Raw genomic sequence first — 21,075 nt, forward strand, 5'->3', positions numbered from 1 at the left:
AAGTTAATACACCGTATAGGTGCGTGTTGCATAATGCCCATGGTCTTTATGAAACGCACTTCAGCATCCTATATTTCACTCGATCTAAAGCTAATGAGAACGAGAACAAAGATGAGACGTATGTCGAGGATTGGTCATTTATTTGGAAACTTCATTCGTGACGTCACAACCCAGTGGCACAAGTAATTTTCATATCACTATTAATATTCAAATTTGTAAATTAATTAATAACATATTCACCAAGTAGATATGCATAGCAGACACTATTAGTGAACAAAGTTTTGAAAATGTAATTATACCACACTTAAAACGGCCATAACTCTAGTACTCGTTTAATACGGCAATATTTATATTTTCGTCTTAGTCTCTCCCATACTACCCTTATGAACAAAAGAAGGACGTGAGATTCGGAATATATAACCTCACTTCCTTATTATTATAACAGTAGTGTTAATCACAGTTACCTCAAATCATTTCACAGAACCACCAAAAACTTAAATTACACAAAACAGCCATCGTCATGCACTCCCAAATAGCAAAACTCTCCCTAGATCGATTTAAAACTCTGCCGAAAACTGGAAAACCCAAGGAAACTGAGTGGACAGTTTTATCAACTATTGTAAAACAACAAGATTATCAATTGGAAGTTGTTGCCTTAGGCACTGGCTCAAAGTGCATTGGAAGATCAAAGTTATGTCCCCGGGGCACTGTGATAAACGACAGCCATGCAGAAGTAATGTGCAGACGAGCCTTTGTATGTTATTTATATTCGGAACTAAACCTAGAATCATCAATTTTTAACTTTAATAAAGAAAAAAAGCAGTATGTCTTAAAGCCAAATTTAGAGTTTCATTTTTTTACCACTTATGTGCCGTGCGGGGATGCTGCAATATTTTCTAAGCAAACAGTAGAGGATATTGGGGAGGCCTTGCTGTTTGAAGATAAAAATGATTGCACTCCGCCTAAGAGGAAAAAAACAGATGATATCTATCGAACAGGGGCTAAGTGCCTTAATGATGGACAAATACAAGATTCCAAAGCAGATGGACCTGATTATCATGTTCTTGGTTTGGTGAGAACTAAGCCAGGTAAACTTCCATTTTATGAGTTTACTAATCTCTTCCATCATACCAAAATTACAGGTAGGGGCGATCCTACATCTTCAGTGTCTTGCAGTGACAAGCTAGCAAAATGGTGTCACCTCGGCATTCAAGGTTCTCTATTAATGACTTTTCTGGAAAAGCCCATATATTTGTCAACATTCACCATTTTGAGTACCACTCCATTTTGTGAAGAAGCACTTAACCGGGCCATGTTTTCAAGACTGAATGATGTTTCATTGACTGACCCATTCTCCCGACATTTGCTAGCAGTATCTGTGGTAAATTGTGAATTTGATTACATGAAAAACAAAGGAAAAACTGCTTGTCCTTCAAGCCTATCTTGGTATTTAAATAGAGAGGTGTTAAGTAGTTTAGAGATTGTGGTCATGGGCAGAAAACAGGGGGCTACAAAGAAACAGATGTTATCAGGAAAGTCTGCTTTAAGGATTTGTAAAGCAGAGATTTTCAAGAGTTTTGCTAAGAAGTGTATAGAATTAAAATTGGGCTTTTTAAGGGAGAAAATGACCTATAGCATGGCAAAAGCTTTATGCAATGTTTATAAGGAAAATAAGGAGATTTTATTGAAGAAGTTTGGAACTTGGACAAGGAAAGATCCCAAACTGCTTGAATTCACTTTCTGAATGTTTTATTATGTTTTTGAAGGACAAAATACAAAAGATAAACCAGACGTTTTATACAAATCAACTGAGTATGTGTAAACCAATTCCTAACTCCGAAATTTTAATAAATAGTCTCAGGTAACAATACTTTCCATTTGAATAAACCATTTCTAATAAGGACCAGTTAATCCCTAGGAGTGTTCTAATTCATACACAAAAAAAGTCATTGGAGCAATAATTTATTCCATGGTTAATTTCTAGTCACGTGGGAGAAGATCCGGCATGGAAATTCGAGTGTCAAACTAATTTCCTAAAAACGCCTACTCCTCTACTTCACTCTAAGTCCACAGTTCTTCCCTCACATCACCCCAATTAAGGGCAAATATTTTAATAAAACTATTTCTATATTTAGGTTTACAAGGGCCAAAGTCTTAATGATCTTTGTAAACACAAATGAAAAATAAACTGTATACTTAAAGTTTTAGTGGGTTAGATCAGATACCATCTACAGGATCAGCATCGTCCCCTGAGCTCACATCATCACCAAATTCAATATCTTCATCCAGATCATTCTCAACAAAAGTAACATAATCACTAATCTTAACGGATTCTGGGAACTCTCCATATGTTTTCAAATTACGTGCTTCATCTGGGGTATATTTCAGAATAACGTCTGCTTTAGCATCTTGGTAATCTCTCAGACCTATTAGGATGATATCACCTTGGTTGATCCACACCTGAAAAATGTTTAAATTTATGGGTGTGTTTAAGATTTAATGTAACAAATGCAATCCTCCATGTAAAGGTTGAATCCAAGCAAATCAATTTACTAGGAGTAAATGCTGTATATATTTTAGTTAGAATCATGATAAGACACATTTAAGTACTAAATTCATAGTTAATGTAGTAAAATTAACCACATTTCCAACAAAAACATGTGCACTTTTCTCATCAACTTATGTGTCCCTAATTTGTCTTGTTTTTATGGGCTGGCATATTTTTTCTCTTAAATACCTTCTTCCTCAGTTTTCCTCGAATGTGACACAGACGTTTGACACCATCAAAGCACATGGCTTCCAGCCTGCCATTTCCCAGCATTTTTGTGACTTGTGCATACTCTTGACCATCTTCTTTGAATATCAATTCTCGCTTCTCCGTTTCATTCTCATTCTTGCCCCTCCTGCGGTTTTTACCTCCTTTTCCTAAAAATCATTTTAAAGAAACCTTTTATTAATTGGTTAATTAACTATTTTGGTTACAAGTTGGAACAGCAGCGAAAGGAAAATTTATGTGTTTAACTTATGAGGAATGGGGGTGAAGGAAATATTAGTCTTATCCTTGAAAATTGTGAAGATCATGCTGTGATTCATAAATAACCTCTTAAAATCAGAGCAGATAGAAGTTTTTGTGGAATTTTAACTTGAATATTGAGTTGTCACAAAACATGGTGGTCCTACGTCGTCCTTGTGTAAAAACCAGGCCAAATTTCCCCAATTAACCATCAACAGCTATTGTAATGGAAAATACTTACCCTTATTCTTCGGCATTTTATGTAGGTTTGTACAGGAACTTCAAATTTCTCAAGTTTTTCTCGATTTTCCAGGTAATTTTTGCGCACAACTTTTACATGTGTCACGGAGACAGGAACTGGCGAAACTGGTAGATGAAGATGGAAGAAAAGAAGAAATGAAGTAAGTGAGGTTATTTATTTCTCGTGCATTGCAGTCTACGAAATTAGCCTTGCGAGTATATGTCTCTCTTTTTGTTAGCTGAAAAATTCGTATTTTCCTCTCTCTATTGGTCAATCTCGTCACAGTTCGAAGTCAACGCAATCCCTGTCCACGAGGGTGCGCTTGCCAACGTTACCTTCTTCCGCCAGCCAGTGTTGTCGGTGTAAGCAAAATTTTCCTATTTTTAGCCGATTTTTGTGATGGTAGCAATGTTGGTTGAAAGTTTCGTGGAATCAACCGAACTTAATCACGTGAGTAGGATGATCGGCATTCTACACTCGACTGCTATCAGTCGATTTCGGCGCTGTCCATTAAGCTAAATGTAAATCCAAGGATTGTAGTTCTATTCACTTTAACAGAAAGCCATAGCCGCAGCAATTTAACAAATTTGATCGTTGACTTTAGGAACATGCCGCGGCAACACTGCGGCCGCCTTCCGCCTTCAACAGCTTTTTATTCGTGTCAAAGATGGATTCCAATCCTGACGTGCAAGATTACGAATCGTGTGCGAAAAGATTAAAAATCGACCATGGTGAGTCCGATGACGGTGATTTGTGCAAGAATCAAGGATTGTCTCGAATTATTGCATCGAATAAGGGCTCCGCCGACACCGTAGAAGGTAAAAATCCTTAAATATGTTTTGATTGTTTAGGCGATTTGTTCAATCCAACATGGCGTCGGCCAAACAAAAGCGAAGCCATTTTGAAGGCGTGGTGCCTTTCGATATTAAAGTAAAATTAATTTTCGCAAGATGTTTTCCCTCGATTGGCTTCTATTTCCATCACTTTAATTTGTTATGGTTTGGGATAAATTAATAAACATCACTTTTTCAATTTTCGAGGTTTTTATTTTTCCTGTTGTGAAATTGTTCAAGGACATCTGCGTGAGTCATCTGTCCGTAGTAATAACGAGGAGATACGATTTTACTGCGTTTGTTTCGTCGACGGTAGTCGGGCATGGTTTAGTTTGAGTTTTCAAGTTGACGTTTATATTAAAATTATTGACATTTATGTTTGAATGTTCATTTTTATTTAAAAACAATAAACAAATTTATGAGGGAAAAGGTTTCTATTATTTATTTTAATTTACACCGGAACAGTAATTATATATTTTCTGATTCGGAATTTTTTTTTATTTGCATTTGTTTGACTATGTTTTTCCGTTAACTTTGGATTACATGGCAAATTTCAGAGGGATGTCGCTATCTCAGAAAAGCGTAAGGTTTAGGATTGCGTAAATCAGAACTAAATTTATATGTTTGCCTCATCTCACTTCTTTACCTTGTAAACAATGTAGATTATAAAAAAAAGGTAGCTGTTAAGCTATTTTTCTTACCTCGGCATATTAATAGGGCAACCTCATTTCACTTCTCAGTATCTTTGTTATTTGGGTAGTTTTCACTTTTTAAAGAAGGATTTCACTGAATGACCTTTCACATGCTCAAGAGATGGATTACTGATTGGATTCTTCTAACAACTGAACTAACCTAAACTAAAACACCTCAATAATCTTCATTTAGTATGCACCAAAACACCTCAGCCACCTGGCCATCAGGCGTGTTCCTTTCCTTCAAATTATAAGCCTTTGAGGTATACGTTTAGAGGTTACTGACAGTTATTTCAGTAGGAGCCTAAGCTATTGATATGCGCTTCTAAAGGATAGGATGAGACTCGATAGGCTCTAACTGATCGCCCTAACAGCCTGTTACTAGGAATCTGCTCCAACAGCAGTGGTATGACAATAAATGTGCTTAGAACATCGTGATTCGCTAAGTGCGCCCATAATAGTGGCTGGTTTACCAATATTTCAGGTATAGTGAATGAGTCAGTCGTTGTCGTTAGCAGTTAGCCTTTCCAGAGGCAAACTGCGTTTAAAAGAGGTTCCACTTATGCCACAATAACGAGCCTTCTTGTGGTAGCAAATGTAGCTTTTATGTAGACTTTAATAAAGCCAAGCCCAAGTTAAGAGTGCAATTTTACATATGAAAATGTCAATTTAAACCCTACTTAAACTCGCCCTCTAGCCGTATAGTGTACATGAAGATTAGTTCGGACTTATAGTTAATAACATTTGTAATATGGCCTTAAGTGTTACAGTTGATGAGCAATTTAAGGTTACTAATTATTAATTAACGTGTTTTGCTTACCTTTCTCTGCTAGCGTGAAGAAAAGTGACTTAAGCGCACGAATTTATGAGCCGAAAGTAGCGTTTTACTGCACCTACGCTTAAGTAAAAAGCTTTAGTCTGCGCAAGTCATAGTGGCAGATGTTAGGTCAGTTCGGAGGGTTGAGGGAGGGGCGGAGGCGGTTAGTGCCATCTGCAGGTACTTAGTATTGACACGTGTGACGTCAATCTTCTTACCTTAAGTGTGTTTGTAAGGCCTCACCTTGCGCTTTTTTTGGTCAATATTTAATTAAATATGTCGCGTCGTACCTAATTGTAAAAGAAATCAGCATGCGGTAAAATGTCACATTATCAGACCATAGAATTAACTTACCTATAGAGGTAATTCTTTAGCTCTGGTATCAGCCACCAAATTCTCCCATCACATACTTTTATAACAAGCACAAATGCACTATGATTTTTGGCTATAGATTTGATTTACCTATGGGAGCTTATCTCCACTTTATCAGCCCGTGTGAGTCTATAATTAGGATCAGGCATGATGTCAATGCTAAGAGCAAATAAAGTGCTCTCAGTGTTTTAATTTTCAATGAAAATCGTGTAACTTTGGTAAGGGTTAGTTCTCACATTCATAAATAGGAGACAAACCCCATCGAAATGGTAATTTTCCAATTATTAGTTACTAATTTTGTCCCAAAGCCGCTTCGTCAATCCCGTGTATGAAACGCTAAATCATCCTGCATAAGACAAAGACCTAATGGTCTTTCCTTGTAGGCAGCAGTTCTGGACACGAAGCCTCCACCATAAAGTCCACTCATCCATCACCTCCCCATACTGATTCCTGCGACGTTCCGGAGACAGCATCAAGTTTCTTCGACGCTGACAATGACCAATTGGACCCGTTACAAGAGGAAGACGATGACGACAATGCTTCCACAGTGAGCCACCTCAGCGAATTGAGTGGTATTTCAAACTTAAGTGGTCAGGACTGGAAACCAATGGCAGGGAGTGTGGTGTGGATACAACAGCAGATGCAGAAGGGGATCAATCCTAGGATAATCTTGACCGAATTAGGCAAGTTCTAGTTTTTGCGACCAAAGTTTGGTTGGTAATGACTGTTCGTTTTTTTTTTTTTTAGGAGTAGACTTGGAACAGATTCCTCCCTATGTTGATGACCTGACCCTGTGGAAAATTATCATAAACATCTTGGCGGAGCCACCCAAAAGAAACAAGCTAAGGCACGTTAATACTCTGGATGACGTAGTACGGTTGCTGAGGGGAGCCCAGAAGGTGATAGTGCTCACTGGGGCTGGCGTTTCGGTCTCTTGTGGGATTCCCGATTTTCGCTCACGAGATGGCATTTACTCCCGCTTAGCTGTGGAGTTTCCAGACCTGCCAAACCCCCAAGCGATGTTCGATATAAATTACTTCACGCAAGATCCCAGACCTTTTTTCAAGTTTGCCAAAGATATTTATCCAGGAAAATTCAAACCAAGCCCTTGTCACCGCTTTATAAAGCTGCTAGAGAAGCAGCAGAAACTGCTGCGAAACTACACTCAGAACATCGACACATTAGAAAAAGAGGCGGATATTGAGAGGGTGATTGAGTGTCACGGCTCCTTCGCCACAGCAACATGCACCAAGTGCGAGCATAAAGTCAGTGCTGATAAAATTCGGGAACTGGTGCTCTCACAGAAAATCCCCTTGTGCGAAGTGTGTCACGGAGAGCGAAGCTCCATCGCTACCGACGACTTTGGGAGTGAAGCTATGCAGTACAAGGACTTAGTGCTGTCGGGAATAATGAAGCCGGATATAGTGTTCTTCGGAGAGGGTTTGCCCGACACCTTCCACGAAGCCATGGCGGCGGACAAGTCAGAATGTGACCTTTTGGTGGTTATTGGGAGCTCGTTGAAGGTACGCCCAGTGGCTCTCATTCCGAGTTCGCTCTCGGCTCACGTGCCCCAGATTCTGATCAACAGGGAACCACTGTCGCATTGCCATTTCGATGTGGAGCTGTTGGGCGATTGCGATGTCATCATTAATCACCTCTGCAAGCTGTAAGTACCTTTTACTTCGCGCTCTTGTCACTTGTAAAAAAAAAAAATTCCAGTTTGGGCTCGAATTGGGAAGAAGCGATTTACACCTCCCAAGAACTCACCGAAACCTCAGAACTCCTCCCTTGTGCCGAACCCGAACCGTTCGATATCAGTAAATGGCGGGACAATTCCAATTCCCTCATAGGGTTAGGCTGCACGGAAGAAGCCGTCACTATCTCCGATATGGAGCAGATTCACACTTGCACCTGCGAATCAAAGGTGGTAAGCACTCCTGGATCATCGCGGCATGAATGTACGTGTATAGCGGAGAGCAAATCCCACAAAGAGAGGCACATCAGCATAGACTCGGCCCGAGACTCTGGCATTGGGGACAACTCGAATTTTACAGACCCCGAGACAGAGAACAGCAAAGAAGCGCAAAGCAGCAACACTTTCAGCATCGAATCTGCCTCGGGCAGTTTGCAAAGGTCAGCGCAACGAGGACAGAACATGAGGAAGCAGTCCTCAGATAGCGGCTTCGAAAGGAAAAGGGAGACGATGAAGGGGTTCTGGCAGCCGAAAGTGAAGAGGAGTTTAGCACAAAGGTTGCCCCCGAACACTTTCCATCTGCTGCCGCCGAGTCGGTACGTTTTTCCAGGGGCCGAGGTGTACTACGACCCAGAGGAAAAGTCTTCGTGCCTGGACGAGAACAGTAGTTCGGACGATGGTATGTCCGAGTGTTGTTAGATTCTAAAGGACTTAGGCTTAATTGTTGTTGTTATTTCTTTTGTACAATATTAAATTTTTTACTTTGGAGGATGGTTCCTGGGGTGCGCTGCTTGAGGGTGAGTGATGTACAGTCAGTATTAGGTATTGTGACGGTGTGATTTTTCTTTTTTTTTTTTGTAATCAGGGTTTGATCCTGTCGGAAATATTTTTTCCTTTGTTGAAACTTTGATATGGAGGTCTGACACGCAGTGTCAGACCAACTGCCTCTGCCTTGTCTTCGCCGCTGTGTATCTCGCAGAGCGGCGGCGCAATGGTCTTCTATCTCTCTTCCACGCAGTGAGGTGTATTCCTTCCAATTCTCACACGACCAATAGCGAGCAAGCTCAGTTATACTTCCACCTATTTTCTGCGGTGTTATTGGTATAGAGTTAACCAAAGAAACTCAAGTTTTTCTATTGCTAAGTAGCTAGTTGCTTTGGACAATTAAATGTTTTCAGACACTTTGTCCTGAATTGTGCGTTTTACTACGTTTTCCTGCAGGATCTATGACCGGTGTTCCCTCGACGGGTCTTTCTTTTCTGAGTAAATGGTGTGGGTGAATGGACGTTAAGAAAATGAGATTTTTCCGTAAGTTTAGGTACGTTAAGAATCCAAACCACACGTAATTGACTTAACAAGTTTGGAATTTAAGATGATCTCTATTTATACTGTGTAATTTTTACGTAATATGTTATATTTATTATTATACGTGCTACAGTGAAATTGGTCAATTTCCAAAGAATTAGCTCGAAGTAACTGTAGTCTATTTCACTGATAGACACGATCAATCAAACACGCGTGCGCACAGTCACAGTAAAATTATTGAACGCTCATATGCACTCTTAAAATGTAATAAAAGACAATATGTGAGTTTGTTGCCAAAATAATTTAATAAATTAAACGCCGAAATATATGAGAATGTCAACAAATCGCAAACAACAATAAATAACGATTATCGACGTGTGTTGGTTACAACTCTGTATAACGTTACCTGCAGTTGTCGACCAATCAAGGCCCGGTCACGTGGGGGATGACGTGTCGATTGTTATTTTGATCGTGTCTAACTTGAAGATAAATGGACTATTAGTGCCCTCTTCCTCCCTATTTTCTTACTTAAAAAGGTGTGCAATATGAGTAATATCACGACAGAGAAATTGCTTCCTAACTGTTTTTCCGTACTACATGACCCGTTTTAGCCACTCAGCCTTTGTTTTATACTCCCAACATATGATAACATAATGATGTTAATAAAGATGTCAATTATTAAACGTTTTTAAGGTATAGTAAATAACATATTTTCCTATACTGTGAAGTGGTTTTGCGCGCATCGCTCGGATCCTCTGGATCGAGCGATGTTTGCGAAGAAACGCCGAGTTTTCCATGTGAATATTACGCTGTATTGTCTTATGATAGTTAACTTACTCCGTATATAGGATATCTTATAGTTTGTAGTGGAACACGTTCTTGTTATTTATTTTCTAAGGTGATCATATCACGTTTTGTTTTTGCCTTTCGGCAAGAATTGGTCCGGAAACGTTGCATTTAGGTATCTCTTCATTCGTCGGAAACATTTTTTTCTGTTGGATCGCATTATTCCTGTCTCGTTATTTATTTTTCGTCATGCGAAATTCCCAAATTAATCGATATTACGATAGAGTAGATGATTTCATTATAGAGTTTTATTTTTTATTAATATGGTTTTTCTATTTAATTTATATTTGTGTGTACATAATTCAAGTTTACGGTATTAAAGCAATAAAATTATTGGTTCTTCTTTAAAAATATGTGTTTGTTTCTCCGGTAAACCTCGATAGCAGTTAGCGGCGTAGGAAATAAATCCCCACTCGAACTGCGTTGCGGGCACAATTATGCAAATTTTAAGTGGAATTTATTTGTGGGAAAGCGGCTCTTTAATAATTGCTTCGTTGTTATAAGAAATTAAGTTAACATGCCTCATATGCTGATAAGTTACAGACGAATTTTTCCTTGATTTTTCTTATTCATTATCGAAAAACTAATAAAATGGCGGCTATCGATGCGTAATCTCGATGACTCATCATCAAACCTATGACGTATGAGATGAACGAGGTTTTACAAACCTTGCGTCCTATGCCGTAGACAACCATTTTCCCTCTAATTGTCATTGAATTTAAAAGAGCAATGTAGACTCTTCTTGAAAGCGATGAAAATCATTAGTATTCGTAGAGAATTCTAAGTTTGGATTAAAAATGCCAATAATTGCAAGCTGAAGAAACAAACAATCAACTCATCCGAGCGTATCTGTTATTTGCCAACACGGTAATTATCGCCATTATGGTTTGGCCTTAACAAGTGCCATTTTTCTATTCTCTGAACAATATTTAAGAACCAGTTAACCTTGTGAAATGCGCTTGAACTTATAAAAACGGCTGTATCAACTAGAAATAAGCTTAGTTCATGCTTGAAGTTGAAAACGGCTTCGAGAAAATTTCGATTCTTTAAGGTTCGCAAACGAAAAGCCGCCGACCGCGGACAATGACCCGTGCCTTTTTAACTTTTTTGCTGACGTCAGGATGGGCTATGTGTCTGGTAAAGAGCGAAAATGGTTTAGCCAAAGACATGAAATTCAAGCTGCACAGTGGAGAGTTGATGCCAATGGTGGGATGTGAGTATATAGTGCTAATGTTTTTAGTCAGCGTCTCTTTTAGGACTATTAATCGACGATTAATTTTTTTTTCCAATCAGGAGTTATTATTGTCCCTCCAGGACGATAGTTTAAGGTTAACTCGTGTCAATTATGTCGATTTTGATTCCTTTGTTTACGGAATTTTTGATAATTTTTAAATTTACACCTAATTTCACGCTTCTAAATCAAATCCTTGAACTTGGTATATTCTTACCTAACTAAACGATTTCAGTTGGCACTTACCAAATTCGAGGTACTGAGTTAATAAGGAGTGTCCTGGATTATGCCCTCGGAGCAGGATATCGTCTCATTGGTAAGACCTTTGCACTAGTCTTTTTCTTCAACTTACCTTGAAACCTATCAGACACAGCCAAGGTCTATAAGAACGAGGAAGACATAGGTAAAGCCCTAAAAGAGTTATTACCCAAATACAATTTGACTCGACAGGATATTTGGATTACTACAAAGCTATGTAAGCTTTAGATTTTTTTAATAGATTTTATCCAAAATTGCTTCCCAAACCAAACTTTACAGCTCCTGACGATCAAGGCGAACTTGCTTATGAGGCACTAAAAGAATCAATAAAAAACCTGGACTGTGATTATGTAGATTTGTACCTAATTCACTGGCCTGGCAAAGTAGGTCTGAATTCCTCCAATGCTACCAATTCTAAGTAAATCATTACATTTTTGTTAATTAGGTGGTGGTTTGCATAATCTTCCTTTTTAGATTGAGGGATGAAAGCTGGAGACAAATGGTCCGAGGAGTTAAAGAGGGTCTTGCAAAAAACATTGGAGTTTCCAATTATTTAGTGCGACATTTGCGAGAATTAATCACAAACGACCATGGAATCAAACCTGCAGTTAACCAGGTGGAGTGGCACCCTCACTATCATCCTCAAGATCTGTTGGACTTGTGTCGTAAGGAGAAGATTCTCTTGCAAACCTACTCTTCATTAGGTGGCACTGGGAATCCTGACTTGATCAAAGATCCTAAAGTTGAAAGCATTGCAAAGAAACTAGGAAGAAGTCCCACTCAGGTGCTTTTAAGATGGGCCCTACAGCAGAACCTGGCAATCATTCCTAAAGCCAGGTCCAAGGACCACATTGAAGAGAATGTTCAGTTAGACTTCACTATTCCCAGTGAGGACATGGGGGTTTTAAGCAGTTTTGAATATAATAAGTATGCGTGGGATCCCGAAAATGTGGCTTAAGTTATGGTTTTGAGATCAAATATTTTTGTATTGCATTAAAAATAGATTAATTTCTTAGTAAGTGAATGAAAAAATATTTTATTTAAATAAACCTGAGATTGAGAACCAATAGGCTCCTAATAACACTTAAGAAAGACAAAAAACTTGATAAAAAAAACCTTAAATCAACTTAGTAGTCTTGAGACTGGGATTTTGTGTTTGACCCAGAGGAAGTTCCAGTCTTCTTCGGCAAAAGAACTCCATGAATGTTAGGAAGAACACCGCCCTGTGCAATAGTAACCCCTGAGAGCAGTTTGTTCAGCTCTTCGTCGTTACGTATAGCCAATTGGAGATGCCTGCAAGACACATTGCTCTAAATGCATCTAAATAATTCTAGAGATATTTTACCTAGGAATGATCCTAGATTTTTTGTTATCCCTGGCAGCATTTCCTGCTAACTCCAAGATTTCAGCAGAGAGATACTCGAGAACAGCAGCCAGATAAACTGGGGCTCCTGTTCCAACGCGTTCGGCATAATTTCCTGTTAACATTTAGAATAATAACATTAACATAGCTGAAGAGGATGAAAAGCTGGCTTGTTGCTTACCCTTCTTTAATAACCTGTGGATCCTACTAACAGGGAATTGTAGGCCTGCTCTGGAAGATCGGCTCTTTGCCTTGGCTTTGGACTTCCCTCCTTTGCCGCGTGCTGACATAATTGTACGTAATGGTGATCACAAATAAGTCGGTTTTAAGGTTTACGTAAAGATATCGCAGGAAGGAACAACTCCATTCGTGTTCTGTTCAGAAATGGCCGTTATTCTAGTACTTTTTTTTCACAGCGATGCCGCGTTGTCCGTTACAATAGTCGAAATTCTCGTGAATAGAGTTAAGGAGAACTAGCAGCTAATTCAATCCATCTATCAAAAAGAATTTATAGTGACTTTTACGAACAATCATTCGATGTTATGAAGTTCATCGGTTTTCCTGCAAAAATCCATAAAATCTAAGTCATAAAGAAGTGAAATCGAGGATATTCTGTAAGTAGCGGCAATGTTACGTGCAAATGTACAGATGTTCGCGTTTGACATTAGAAAAATGGCGGGAATGTATTTAAAATTTTTCTTTGTCTAAAACAAGAGAATCGTATTAAGATTCCTATGGCATAGAAAGAGACAAAGTAGTGAGGTATGACGTAACTATTTATGATGTATGTTTGTTGATATGAAACCATGATGCAATGTCGATTAATAAAGCAGTTTGCTCATATAAACATTAATGTAAAAAAAATTATTACGTATTATAACCCATGTAATAAAATATTTCGAGTGTTATTGTAACGCTCCTCTTCATTCTAAAGGTATTAAAATTAGTTAGTAAAATTATATATGTCGGAAATAAATTTAATCTAAATAACGGAAATGCGTTGTTGCCTTTCTGATTTGTTACACATTTGTATTTTAGACATGAGTCGGAATATTTTTACCGTAGTCTGTAACATCTGTCAACGAGAATAATAATAAACAATCACACAATATAGAGCATAAAGGGAAACATTTTTCAGATTTCGCCTATTTATCAAAGAGAAAATTATATTTTCGTTAATATTTCACTTATAGAATTCATAAAAAAACTTCCTTAAAATGAAACATTCATTGCTGCTATGCGTTTGCGTGCTGTATTTATTAACGCAAACACAAGTAAGTTTTCATTTCAAGCCCCACTTTGGCTTGTTAAATAACAATAACCGTTTCAGGCCCAATTTAACGACAAAAGGTGTAAATGCATTTGCCCGAGTTTATCCTCAGTTACCAACAAAACGGAGAAGACTCACACTGAAAGGCTTATGCATACAACTAATGACCCCCCAAATAAATGGTATCTTACACTTATGGCAAGCCCTTCAACATACTCAAATTCTAAATTTCAGTAATTGTGAAGAAGTAATGATTCCACAAGTTGCAGACAAGCTAAGTACCAATGAAGTAAGAGAATTTTGCCCAAGATGCGAGTGTAAATATGAAAATCGTAATACCACAGTCATCCGTTATGTTGTGATTATCGTCATCTGGGTTATATCCATTTTGGTTGTTTATATGATGTTTTTGATCATCTTGGATCCTCTACTTAATAAAAGGGTTAAAGGAAACTATCAGGAGCATACAAATGAAGATGTATGAATGTTTGAAATTTCTATACAAATGCTTAAATATTGATTGTAGGAGGACGCTCAACAGGGGCCTATGTCACACAATATGAGCATGAGGGGAAATGTGTTGAATCGAGTGAGCAATCAGCAGGATAAGTGGAAAAGACAAGTGAAAGAACAGAGGAGAAACATATATGACAGACATACCATGTTGAATTAGTGATAAATGTTGTAATTGTATATTAATTCCTGGTTGTTATGAATTAATCCTTCATAATAGAGAATGAAGAATATGTTGAAACATTTTATTTTAAACCAATATTATACATAAGGACATGGAATATTCTTTAAACAAACGGTAAGTGAACTTTAATAAAAAATATACAATAATACCTAGGCACTGATTTCATGAGAAATGTACATGTCTGAGGCTCAATTTTTATTGCAATTGCCAGGTAACTGTACCGACAAATCTAAAATTTTCTGCAATCTTGGACATTTCACCATACAACAATCCAAATAAAGCGCCAATTTAAACCTGGCAGTAAACGTGCAAATTAGTGCTTTGTCCAGTTCGTTGTGCGGTGAAATATCTAGGTTTACAGGAAGCTTACCGAACACACCTTATGAGCATATTGAAAAAACTGAGTCTCATATTATTTAAGTAAAAAATTCTACTGGTGTGTGCCGACCTCTTTGACGAACCAATCACAGCAGTTTTGTGATCTACGCAGGTGTACACAACGGTAATTATTAGGTACTTAAGGAGGCTTCGTTATATATCTTTTCGCGTTTTCCTCCATATAAATTAAATTTTATAAATACACAATATAAACTGGACAAAATGGCGAATCACTAAATATGTCGCAGCCTTGACGCTGAATAGTTCTTTATACCATTACACGATTTGTTTACTTTTTTTAAATTAAATTGGTGATCTGCTCTTCATTAACTTCTCTTTGGATCCTTAGGGACCATTATTATTAATTCTTATTAAATTCAGGTTTAACATTTAGGAGTTATTCAGCATCAAGCTTGTGGCACGTTTTTAGCGGTGCGTTATGGCCTCGACTTCCATTGATTTCCAAATAGTATTGACTAACAACGAATAAGAGCTTCTATCGGGAATTAAGTAGCAAATGAACAGGGTGAAAACTGAAGTTGTGAGGGCTTCAACACATACAGCGTAATATGTGGAACTAACAAAATCCACCCTGTATATATTAAGTAGAAAGATGACCTTACACTGGCAGAATACAATTTTCTATTTTAATATAGTAATTTGCAGGCACCAATTAAGTTTCTAACTACACGCAAGGGATTATTATTTTATATCACATATTTATATACTTTTTAATTTACTTTACAGCTGCTTACAGGGCCGAGCCAGTCCTGTACGAAGTAACAATTTGGAGCAATAATACTTAAGTGTGAGACCCTGATCGAACTTTGTGGCTCTGTTTCGAGGCAATGCACGTCCCTTTAATGACTAATTCAATTGACAGGTCTTGCCTCGAAGTGTCTGTTGATTATTTACAAAACGGCTCTAAAAAGTACATTTGGCTAACGGGAAGAAGGAATAATAAATTAATACCTTACGTTACACAATTGGTTGAAATATTGCTTACGAGAATGAGAAATCTATTATTAAATGTGTACGAGGCGACGTTTCCTTGCTTTAAAATTTCAATGTGTGCGAATTACCAAATGCCAATTAAATGACAACAATAATGAAACTAAAACTGAAGAAACCACTCGAGAATGTATTAATCGGGAACGTACTTGGGTATCTTGCGCGTGTACATTACATCTGTTTGTACAAATAACTACCTATGCTTCTCAAGAATTAATACATACAAAAGCGCCACTCCTAAACGTCTAAGAGTTTAAAAAAATATATGCAACATAATACTAAAGTTGTGAGGTTGTTACCCATAAGGGGAGCCGCGTACTGCGCCTGAAATATTTGGTTGGGTTTGGCTCCGAGTCTGACGATGGTATCTGATATGTCACTGGGAAAATTTAAGGAACTAAGTCTCACACTTTTTCTGGCTACTCGGGGCTTGAGGAAGGCTTGTCCAGGGGCTTCTCGACTGATTTCTTACAGCTGTCCCCTTGTAACGACCTAAAACAAACAATCTACTCTCAGAAAACTCCGAAAGGGGTCGATAACAGTAAGTCTATATTTCTATTAAAAAGAGCCTTTTCATCCAACGAAAACTTACTTGGACGGTTGAGTTTGACTACTCCCGTTCCCTTGCTCGATTCTCCCCTTCTCGTGGGGATGATCTCCGGACGCTTCAGCACTCTCGATTTTTCCACAAATTTGTTCGTCTTTGCATTGTGCCGTTTTCAGCTCGCACTTCGATTCAGTCTCCCACGGGCTCTGCGCCTCCTCTCCCGAAAGTTGGTCTTTAGCCTCTGCAGAGAACGCTTCTGGAAAAACCGAATTTTCCCCGAAAGCCGCTGAACTGAAATCGGCCCAGCCCGTTTCGGCCGTCGAGCTGCTCGCCGGAGTAGTACCGACGCCCCAGGGGTCATTTTTGGGGGATGTCCATGCTGGAACGATGATGAATTGAATAGCTAAGACTTAAAAAATTAGATTTCAAATTGTCATATCCAGATCTATTTGTCAAAATCAGATATGGCTTTATAATATTTCTCAAACTTTCGAACACAGCTCTTTTACAAGACTTCGCCAATATCAAATACTTACGATCCACCTCCATGTTTTCATCCCCAATATTCGGACTATCGTCATCACTGTCGCTGCTGATGTTCCCCTGGTCTTTTTTCTCGATCACCGTCTGAAACGTGTGCTCTCGCTCCTCGAACACCTGATCGTCTGCGTCAAAAAGAGTGTTTATGTTCTGAGCACAGACCTGCTTGAATATGGCGTCCCTTTGCAGCATTTCGCTCTCCGAAAGATCAAAATTTACATCAGAAGGATTGTCGATAGTCCTACAAATAATATGTTAGATTAGTCGCTTTACAAAGTGGGCCAAATTACTGATTGAACGTCTCGTCGCCGTCATTGAACGCGTCGTCGTTGAACCCGCTGTAACCGTCTATGAACTGGGACGTCAGGTTTTGCATCTGATATTGAGAAAAACTCTATTTAAAAAACGTGAAGTTACGGAAAAAATGCTTTTACGAGCTAATACGGCCTACCTGTTGCTGTAGAGCACTGCTTTGCGGGAATGGAATGTCTCCGAACTCGTCGTTGTCCTCTAAGAGATCGTTCGGGTGAAGACCGCCCTACAAACACCCAGTAAAGCACAATACGAATAACTGCGGACAAATCGTACCAAAAGCTTGTCCTGTTGCTCCATGGCGGCGGCTAAATGCGTGGTTTTGAACTCTTCCAGAGCGGTCGCCGTTTCAGGCTTCAGTTCCTTGAGCTGCCTGCTTAGGGGCACGATCCGATTGAATATGCTGATTAAATGCCCCATGTAGCCTTGCCTAATGGCTTTCTTTTGTGATCTAAACCAGGTTCTGAATCTCACATTTCAAAGACAAAAAAAACAATACTCACTGCTGCTCATCGTTGTCTTTCCAGGCCTTCATTATCCTTTCTATAAGATTACAGCCGCCGATTAGCTGGAAGGAATTAATCAACTATTTAAAGGTCTCCTTGTTGCCAAATTCTGAGATTTGTCTTTAGGCTTCATGTAGAAATTCTCTCCCTAACTACCACTTTCACAAGCAAATACTCACATGTTTGCATAATGAACTAACTTGCACGTTCTCTCCCTCCTCCTCTTCGAAGTTCTCGTTGTTGTCCACCTCAATGGCGGCAATAAGGCAGTTCTCCACTTGCGTGTGCAAGAAATTATTCCACGGATACTTAAAAAACAAATCCAGAATCACTGGAAATGTCTTTAAATTGATCAGCTGCGTGTGCAATTGACTGGGCTGGGTTGGAATTAAAGCTGCTAGCATTCGTATCACCTGCAGCCGAGTGTTGCCTAGCGGAGGTTGCAGCACACCCATCGTGGTTAAAACTGGGCTTTGCTATAAGAAAGCACTGAACCCAACTTTTGAGGCGAAGATATAATTACGTACCTTCGGAGGATCCAACAGCAATTGATGAAAGTCTTTTATCCTCAAAGAAATGGCCTCAACTACGTCACGAACAATCTTCTGCTTGTGCTCGAAATCAGCGGCTTCGTCATTTATGTTTGAATTATAAAGAGTGGTGGCTATGTTGATTGCGCATCGAAATCCAGGCAGGCTGAAAATACTTTTATTCTTCAGTTCGTTTGTTTTCAAATTTGTCACAAGTCACCTGGTCTGATTCACGTCCAGCAAGGACAGAAGGACGGTTATACCTCCTACGATCGAACTCTCGTTCCTTTCGTCCTCAAACAGCTGATCCAGCAGTAGTTTTACAGTCTCCGGGCTAAAGAAACTAAACGTATTAACTAGGCTAGTTGTAAGTGAACAACTTACGCCTCCAGAGTATTTAAAAGGGGATCAGGATCCACCCGTTCGTCGAAACTTCTTCGAGAATCGCGGGACGTCCTGAGGAAATCACACAATAATTGAGCAACGTTGTCGTGTCTTTCTTTTTCGATTTTCGGATTCAGTAAGCAGACCAGCTGCTGGATTATCCGTTGGGAGTCTAACCACTGAAATACCACACGTGACTATATAGCAATTCGCAGAGAAATTGCCAACTTACGTTCAAGATGTTTTGACGCATTTCGACTCCCTCAACCTGAGTCATCAGTTTCAGCATGAGATCCATAATGGCTGATGTGCCTAGATGCTTCATTAGTAAAGGCAAAAAGGTGTCCCTAGCCTTTAAAAAATCTAAGACCTGCAAGCACGTCAGTTGATAGGACAGCCAGTTCTGGAAGGGTAAGGATCGTTTTTGTATAGGAGTTGAGGTTTGACAAAATCGGATTTAAAGGAGGGAGAGGGAAAAGAAAAATAAGTTGTAGTTTATTCAGTGGAAAAATGTTTGAAATAAATCATTACACACAACATCAAAAGCTGAAATGGTGAGTTAATGAAAAAGTTTGAAAATGAAGAGATAAAAAACTTTTTAATGTATTATGATAATGAATTACATGAAGACCACCTTATAAGGGAATTGTGGGCAGGAGAGAGATGGCTATATGAATTTTCTAAAATTGGCTATTTCATGTCTCTATCAGATTCACATATTTCTTCAATAAAACAAAAATTGAAGGCATTTTGAGGCATTCTAAATAGGACCTCAATGAGAGACCTAAAAGAATGTTTCACATGCTAAAAAATGAAGAAAAATCTGTGGAGATTCTAATAGGGAGGTTTGACTGCCACTCAGTCTCATTCTCCCATTCTCCATAAAGCCAGTGTCATGTGGAAAATGGTATACAAGAGAGAGATGGCAATAAAAACATTTCTAAATTGCAGTTCTCAGATCCCCATCCCTCTCCAATTAATATTAATCTTTTGTTAATCGGTAATGAAATGAGGCAACAAAAGAGAGAACAAAAATACTCACCTGTTCAGTCTTTTTGGCAATAAGGCCGCCCATAATTTTACTAAAATAGGAAGCCAGTAGTGGGTTCAGTGGTGCTTCACTCTCGAGAAATGTGTACAGTTTCTCTAACAATCTACAATATAAATATCAGTCTCACTTTACTAATACAAATTGTAAATTAATTATCACCGTTCATCCCCTGCCAATCGCTCATTAACAGCTGGCACATCACAGGTAAGTAATTCACTAGCAATATTTGGATATTTAAACCTGATATTATCACTAAGGACTATTGATGGTTCCATGGTTGTTAACATCACAAGCTCCTCTATAACTTCTGGCTTCAGTAGACTGAAATTCCCTTTTTTGTTACAAAGTTTATTTCATGGAAAAAAATCCTTACAAATCAATTAAAACCTTATTCTGTGCTCTGCACTCGTTGATGATATCCTCACAATCCATTACTTCCAGCAAAGTTACACCCTAAAATTCAAATCATTATAACTTTAGGTTTGACGAAAATTGGGACCTTACCTCCTTAGCAAGAAGGGTTTCAATTTGGGTAGAAGAAGTCGTGTTGTATTTCCAAAACATATTGCTTGTGGCTGTAATTGGAAGAGTGGTGTAAGGTGTTGGTTGAAGGTTGCTTAGGGTTATTATTTGCAATAATTGGTAGAAATTTGCATAAACAATTAAAAATCAGGAGAAACCCCCAATAACAAAAACACTGGTTTTCACTGGCTGCAATTGGGGCGCAAAGACCCTGCACTCGAGTTTCATAACTGATTACTAAATTTAAATGAAATTTCGTCTATTTTTATCAATACACACCTTTTCCTATCTTTTTGTAACAAAATATCGCTCACAAATACGTTCCTTTTTGATGGGTTAGGTTCATTTGCTTTGACCTCTGTCAGCCAGCTTCCTGACGGTGGTTCCTTGGACGAATACGTAGTTGAAACCGTCTATTCCGCACATTTAGACGACATATCACAATTTTACCTCAATTCTATGGACTTTCCTTCCACGAAATTAAAATACGAATGGAGAAATGAAGGAAAAAACGGAATTTTCTCGTTAAAAAACTGACCACCATTCATTGTTCCCACAATGCACTTGTTGAGTTGTGACAAGTGAACTGACGACGTAAATGCGGGAAATTTCAAATTGGTAAATGAAGAAGTTAATTTTGACGTAAGCTCACAAATTATTTAA

General features: G+C 38.6%; 7 protein-coding genes across 10 annotated transcripts; 4 read left to right on the top strand and 3 right to left on the bottom strand.

Moving 5' to 3' along the window:
• Nucleotides 1-53: 53 nt before the first annotated feature.
• Adat1 (Adenosine deaminase, tRNA-specific 1) lies at nucleotides 54-1,978 on the top strand. The gene is made up of 2 exons (XM_066292358.1): nucleotides 54-1,088; nucleotides 1,143-1,978. Exons 1-2 carry the CDS (start codon nucleotides 521-523, stop codon nucleotides 1,742-1,744), a joined length of 1,170 nt encoding a protein of 389 aa, XP_066148455.1. The 5' UTR covers nucleotides 54-520; the 3' UTR covers nucleotides 1,745-1,978.
• eIF1A (eukaryotic translation initiation factor 1A) lies at nucleotides 1,733-3,409 on the bottom strand. Its single transcript, XM_066292359.1, has 3 exons — nucleotides 3,255-3,409; nucleotides 2,738-2,925; nucleotides 1,733-2,460 (listed from the first exon to the last, which is right to left on the bottom strand). Exons 1-3 carry the CDS (start codon nucleotides 3,268-3,270, stop codon nucleotides 2,218-2,220), a joined length of 447 nt encoding a protein of 148 aa, XP_066148456.1. The 5' UTR covers nucleotides 3,271-3,409; the 3' UTR covers nucleotides 1,733-2,217.
• A 378-nt stretch (nucleotides 3,410-3,787) lies between these two features.
• Sirt1 (Sirtuin 1) lies at nucleotides 3,788-10,163 on the top strand. The gene is made up of 4 exons (XM_066292357.1): nucleotides 3,788-4,072; nucleotides 6,352-6,651; nucleotides 6,716-7,634; nucleotides 7,688-10,163. The coding sequence occupies exons 1-4, from the start codon at nucleotides 3,922-3,924 to the stop codon at nucleotides 8,358-8,360; spliced, it is 2,043 nt and encodes a 680-aa protein (XP_066148454.1). The 5' UTR covers nucleotides 3,788-3,921; the 3' UTR covers nucleotides 8,361-10,163.
• Nucleotides 10,164-10,790: 627 nt separating this feature from the next.
• LOC136344566 (glyoxal reductase-like) lies at nucleotides 10,791-12,320 on the top strand. The gene is made up of 5 exons (XM_066292140.1): nucleotides 10,791-11,025; nucleotides 11,279-11,359; nucleotides 11,411-11,518; nucleotides 11,581-11,719; nucleotides 11,776-12,320. Exons 1-5 carry the CDS (start codon nucleotides 10,896-10,898, stop codon nucleotides 12,257-12,259), a joined length of 942 nt encoding a protein of 313 aa, XP_066148237.1. The 5' UTR covers nucleotides 10,791-10,895; the 3' UTR covers nucleotides 12,260-12,320.
• A 1-nt stretch (nucleotide 12,321) lies between these two features.
• Nucleotides 12,322-13,085, bottom strand: LOC136344568 (histone H2A-like). Its single transcript, XM_066292143.1, has 3 exons — nucleotides 12,846-13,085; nucleotides 12,647-12,779; nucleotides 12,322-12,594 (listed from the first exon to the last, which is right to left on the bottom strand). Exons 1-3 carry the CDS (start codon nucleotides 12,952-12,954, stop codon nucleotides 12,429-12,431), a joined length of 408 nt encoding a protein of 135 aa, XP_066148240.1. The 5' UTR covers nucleotides 12,955-13,085; the 3' UTR covers nucleotides 12,322-12,428.
• Nucleotides 13,086-13,730: 645 nt separating this feature from the next.
• On the top strand, nucleotides 13,731-14,680 carry LOC136344567 (uncharacterized protein CG1161). The gene is made up of 4 exons (XM_066292141.1): nucleotides 13,731-13,938; nucleotides 13,995-14,116; nucleotides 14,169-14,412; nucleotides 14,461-14,680. Exons 1-4 carry the CDS (start codon nucleotides 13,882-13,884, stop codon nucleotides 14,605-14,607), a joined length of 570 nt encoding a protein of 189 aa, XP_066148238.1. The 5' UTR covers nucleotides 13,731-13,881; the 3' UTR covers nucleotides 14,608-14,680.
• Nucleotides 14,679-20,991, bottom strand: fmt (phosphatase 6 regulatory subunit 1-like protein fmt). 4 transcript variants are annotated; one of them, XM_066292129.1, is made up of 17 exons: nucleotides 20,692-20,991; nucleotides 20,395-20,465; nucleotides 20,264-20,343; nucleotides 20,050-20,211; nucleotides 19,882-19,993; nucleotides 19,072-19,209; nucleotides 18,840-19,018; nucleotides 18,676-18,789; nucleotides 18,453-18,630; nucleotides 18,105-18,401; nucleotides 17,923-17,987; nucleotides 17,696-17,870; nucleotides 17,559-17,645; nucleotides 17,398-17,501; nucleotides 17,104-17,348; nucleotides 16,613-16,946; nucleotides 14,679-16,512 (listed from the first exon to the last, which is right to left on the bottom strand). In XM_066292129.1, exons 2-17 carry the CDS (start codon nucleotides 20,452-20,454, stop codon nucleotides 16,440-16,442), a joined length of 2,403 nt encoding a protein of 800 aa, XP_066148226.1. In that variant the 5' UTR covers nucleotides 20,455-20,465; nucleotides 20,692-20,991; the 3' UTR covers nucleotides 14,679-16,439. The 4 variants fall into 4 exon arrangements, with proteins under 4 accessions (XP_066148226.1, XP_066148225.1, XP_066148223.1 ...); XM_066292128.1 differs by having other exon boundaries at nucleotides 17,398-17,483; nucleotides 19,072-19,242; XM_066292126.1 differs by having other exon boundaries at nucleotides 19,072-19,242.
• Between the last annotated feature and the right edge of the window lie 84 nt (nucleotides 20,992-21,075).

The sequence above is a fragment of the Euwallacea fornicatus genome, chromosome 17 (assembly GCF_040115645.1).
Source record: "Euwallacea fornicatus isolate EFF26 chromosome 17, ASM4011564v1, whole genome shotgun sequence".
NCBI classification, from domain to species: Eukaryota; Metazoa; Arthropoda; class Insecta; order Coleoptera; family Curculionidae; genus Euwallacea; species Euwallacea fornicatus.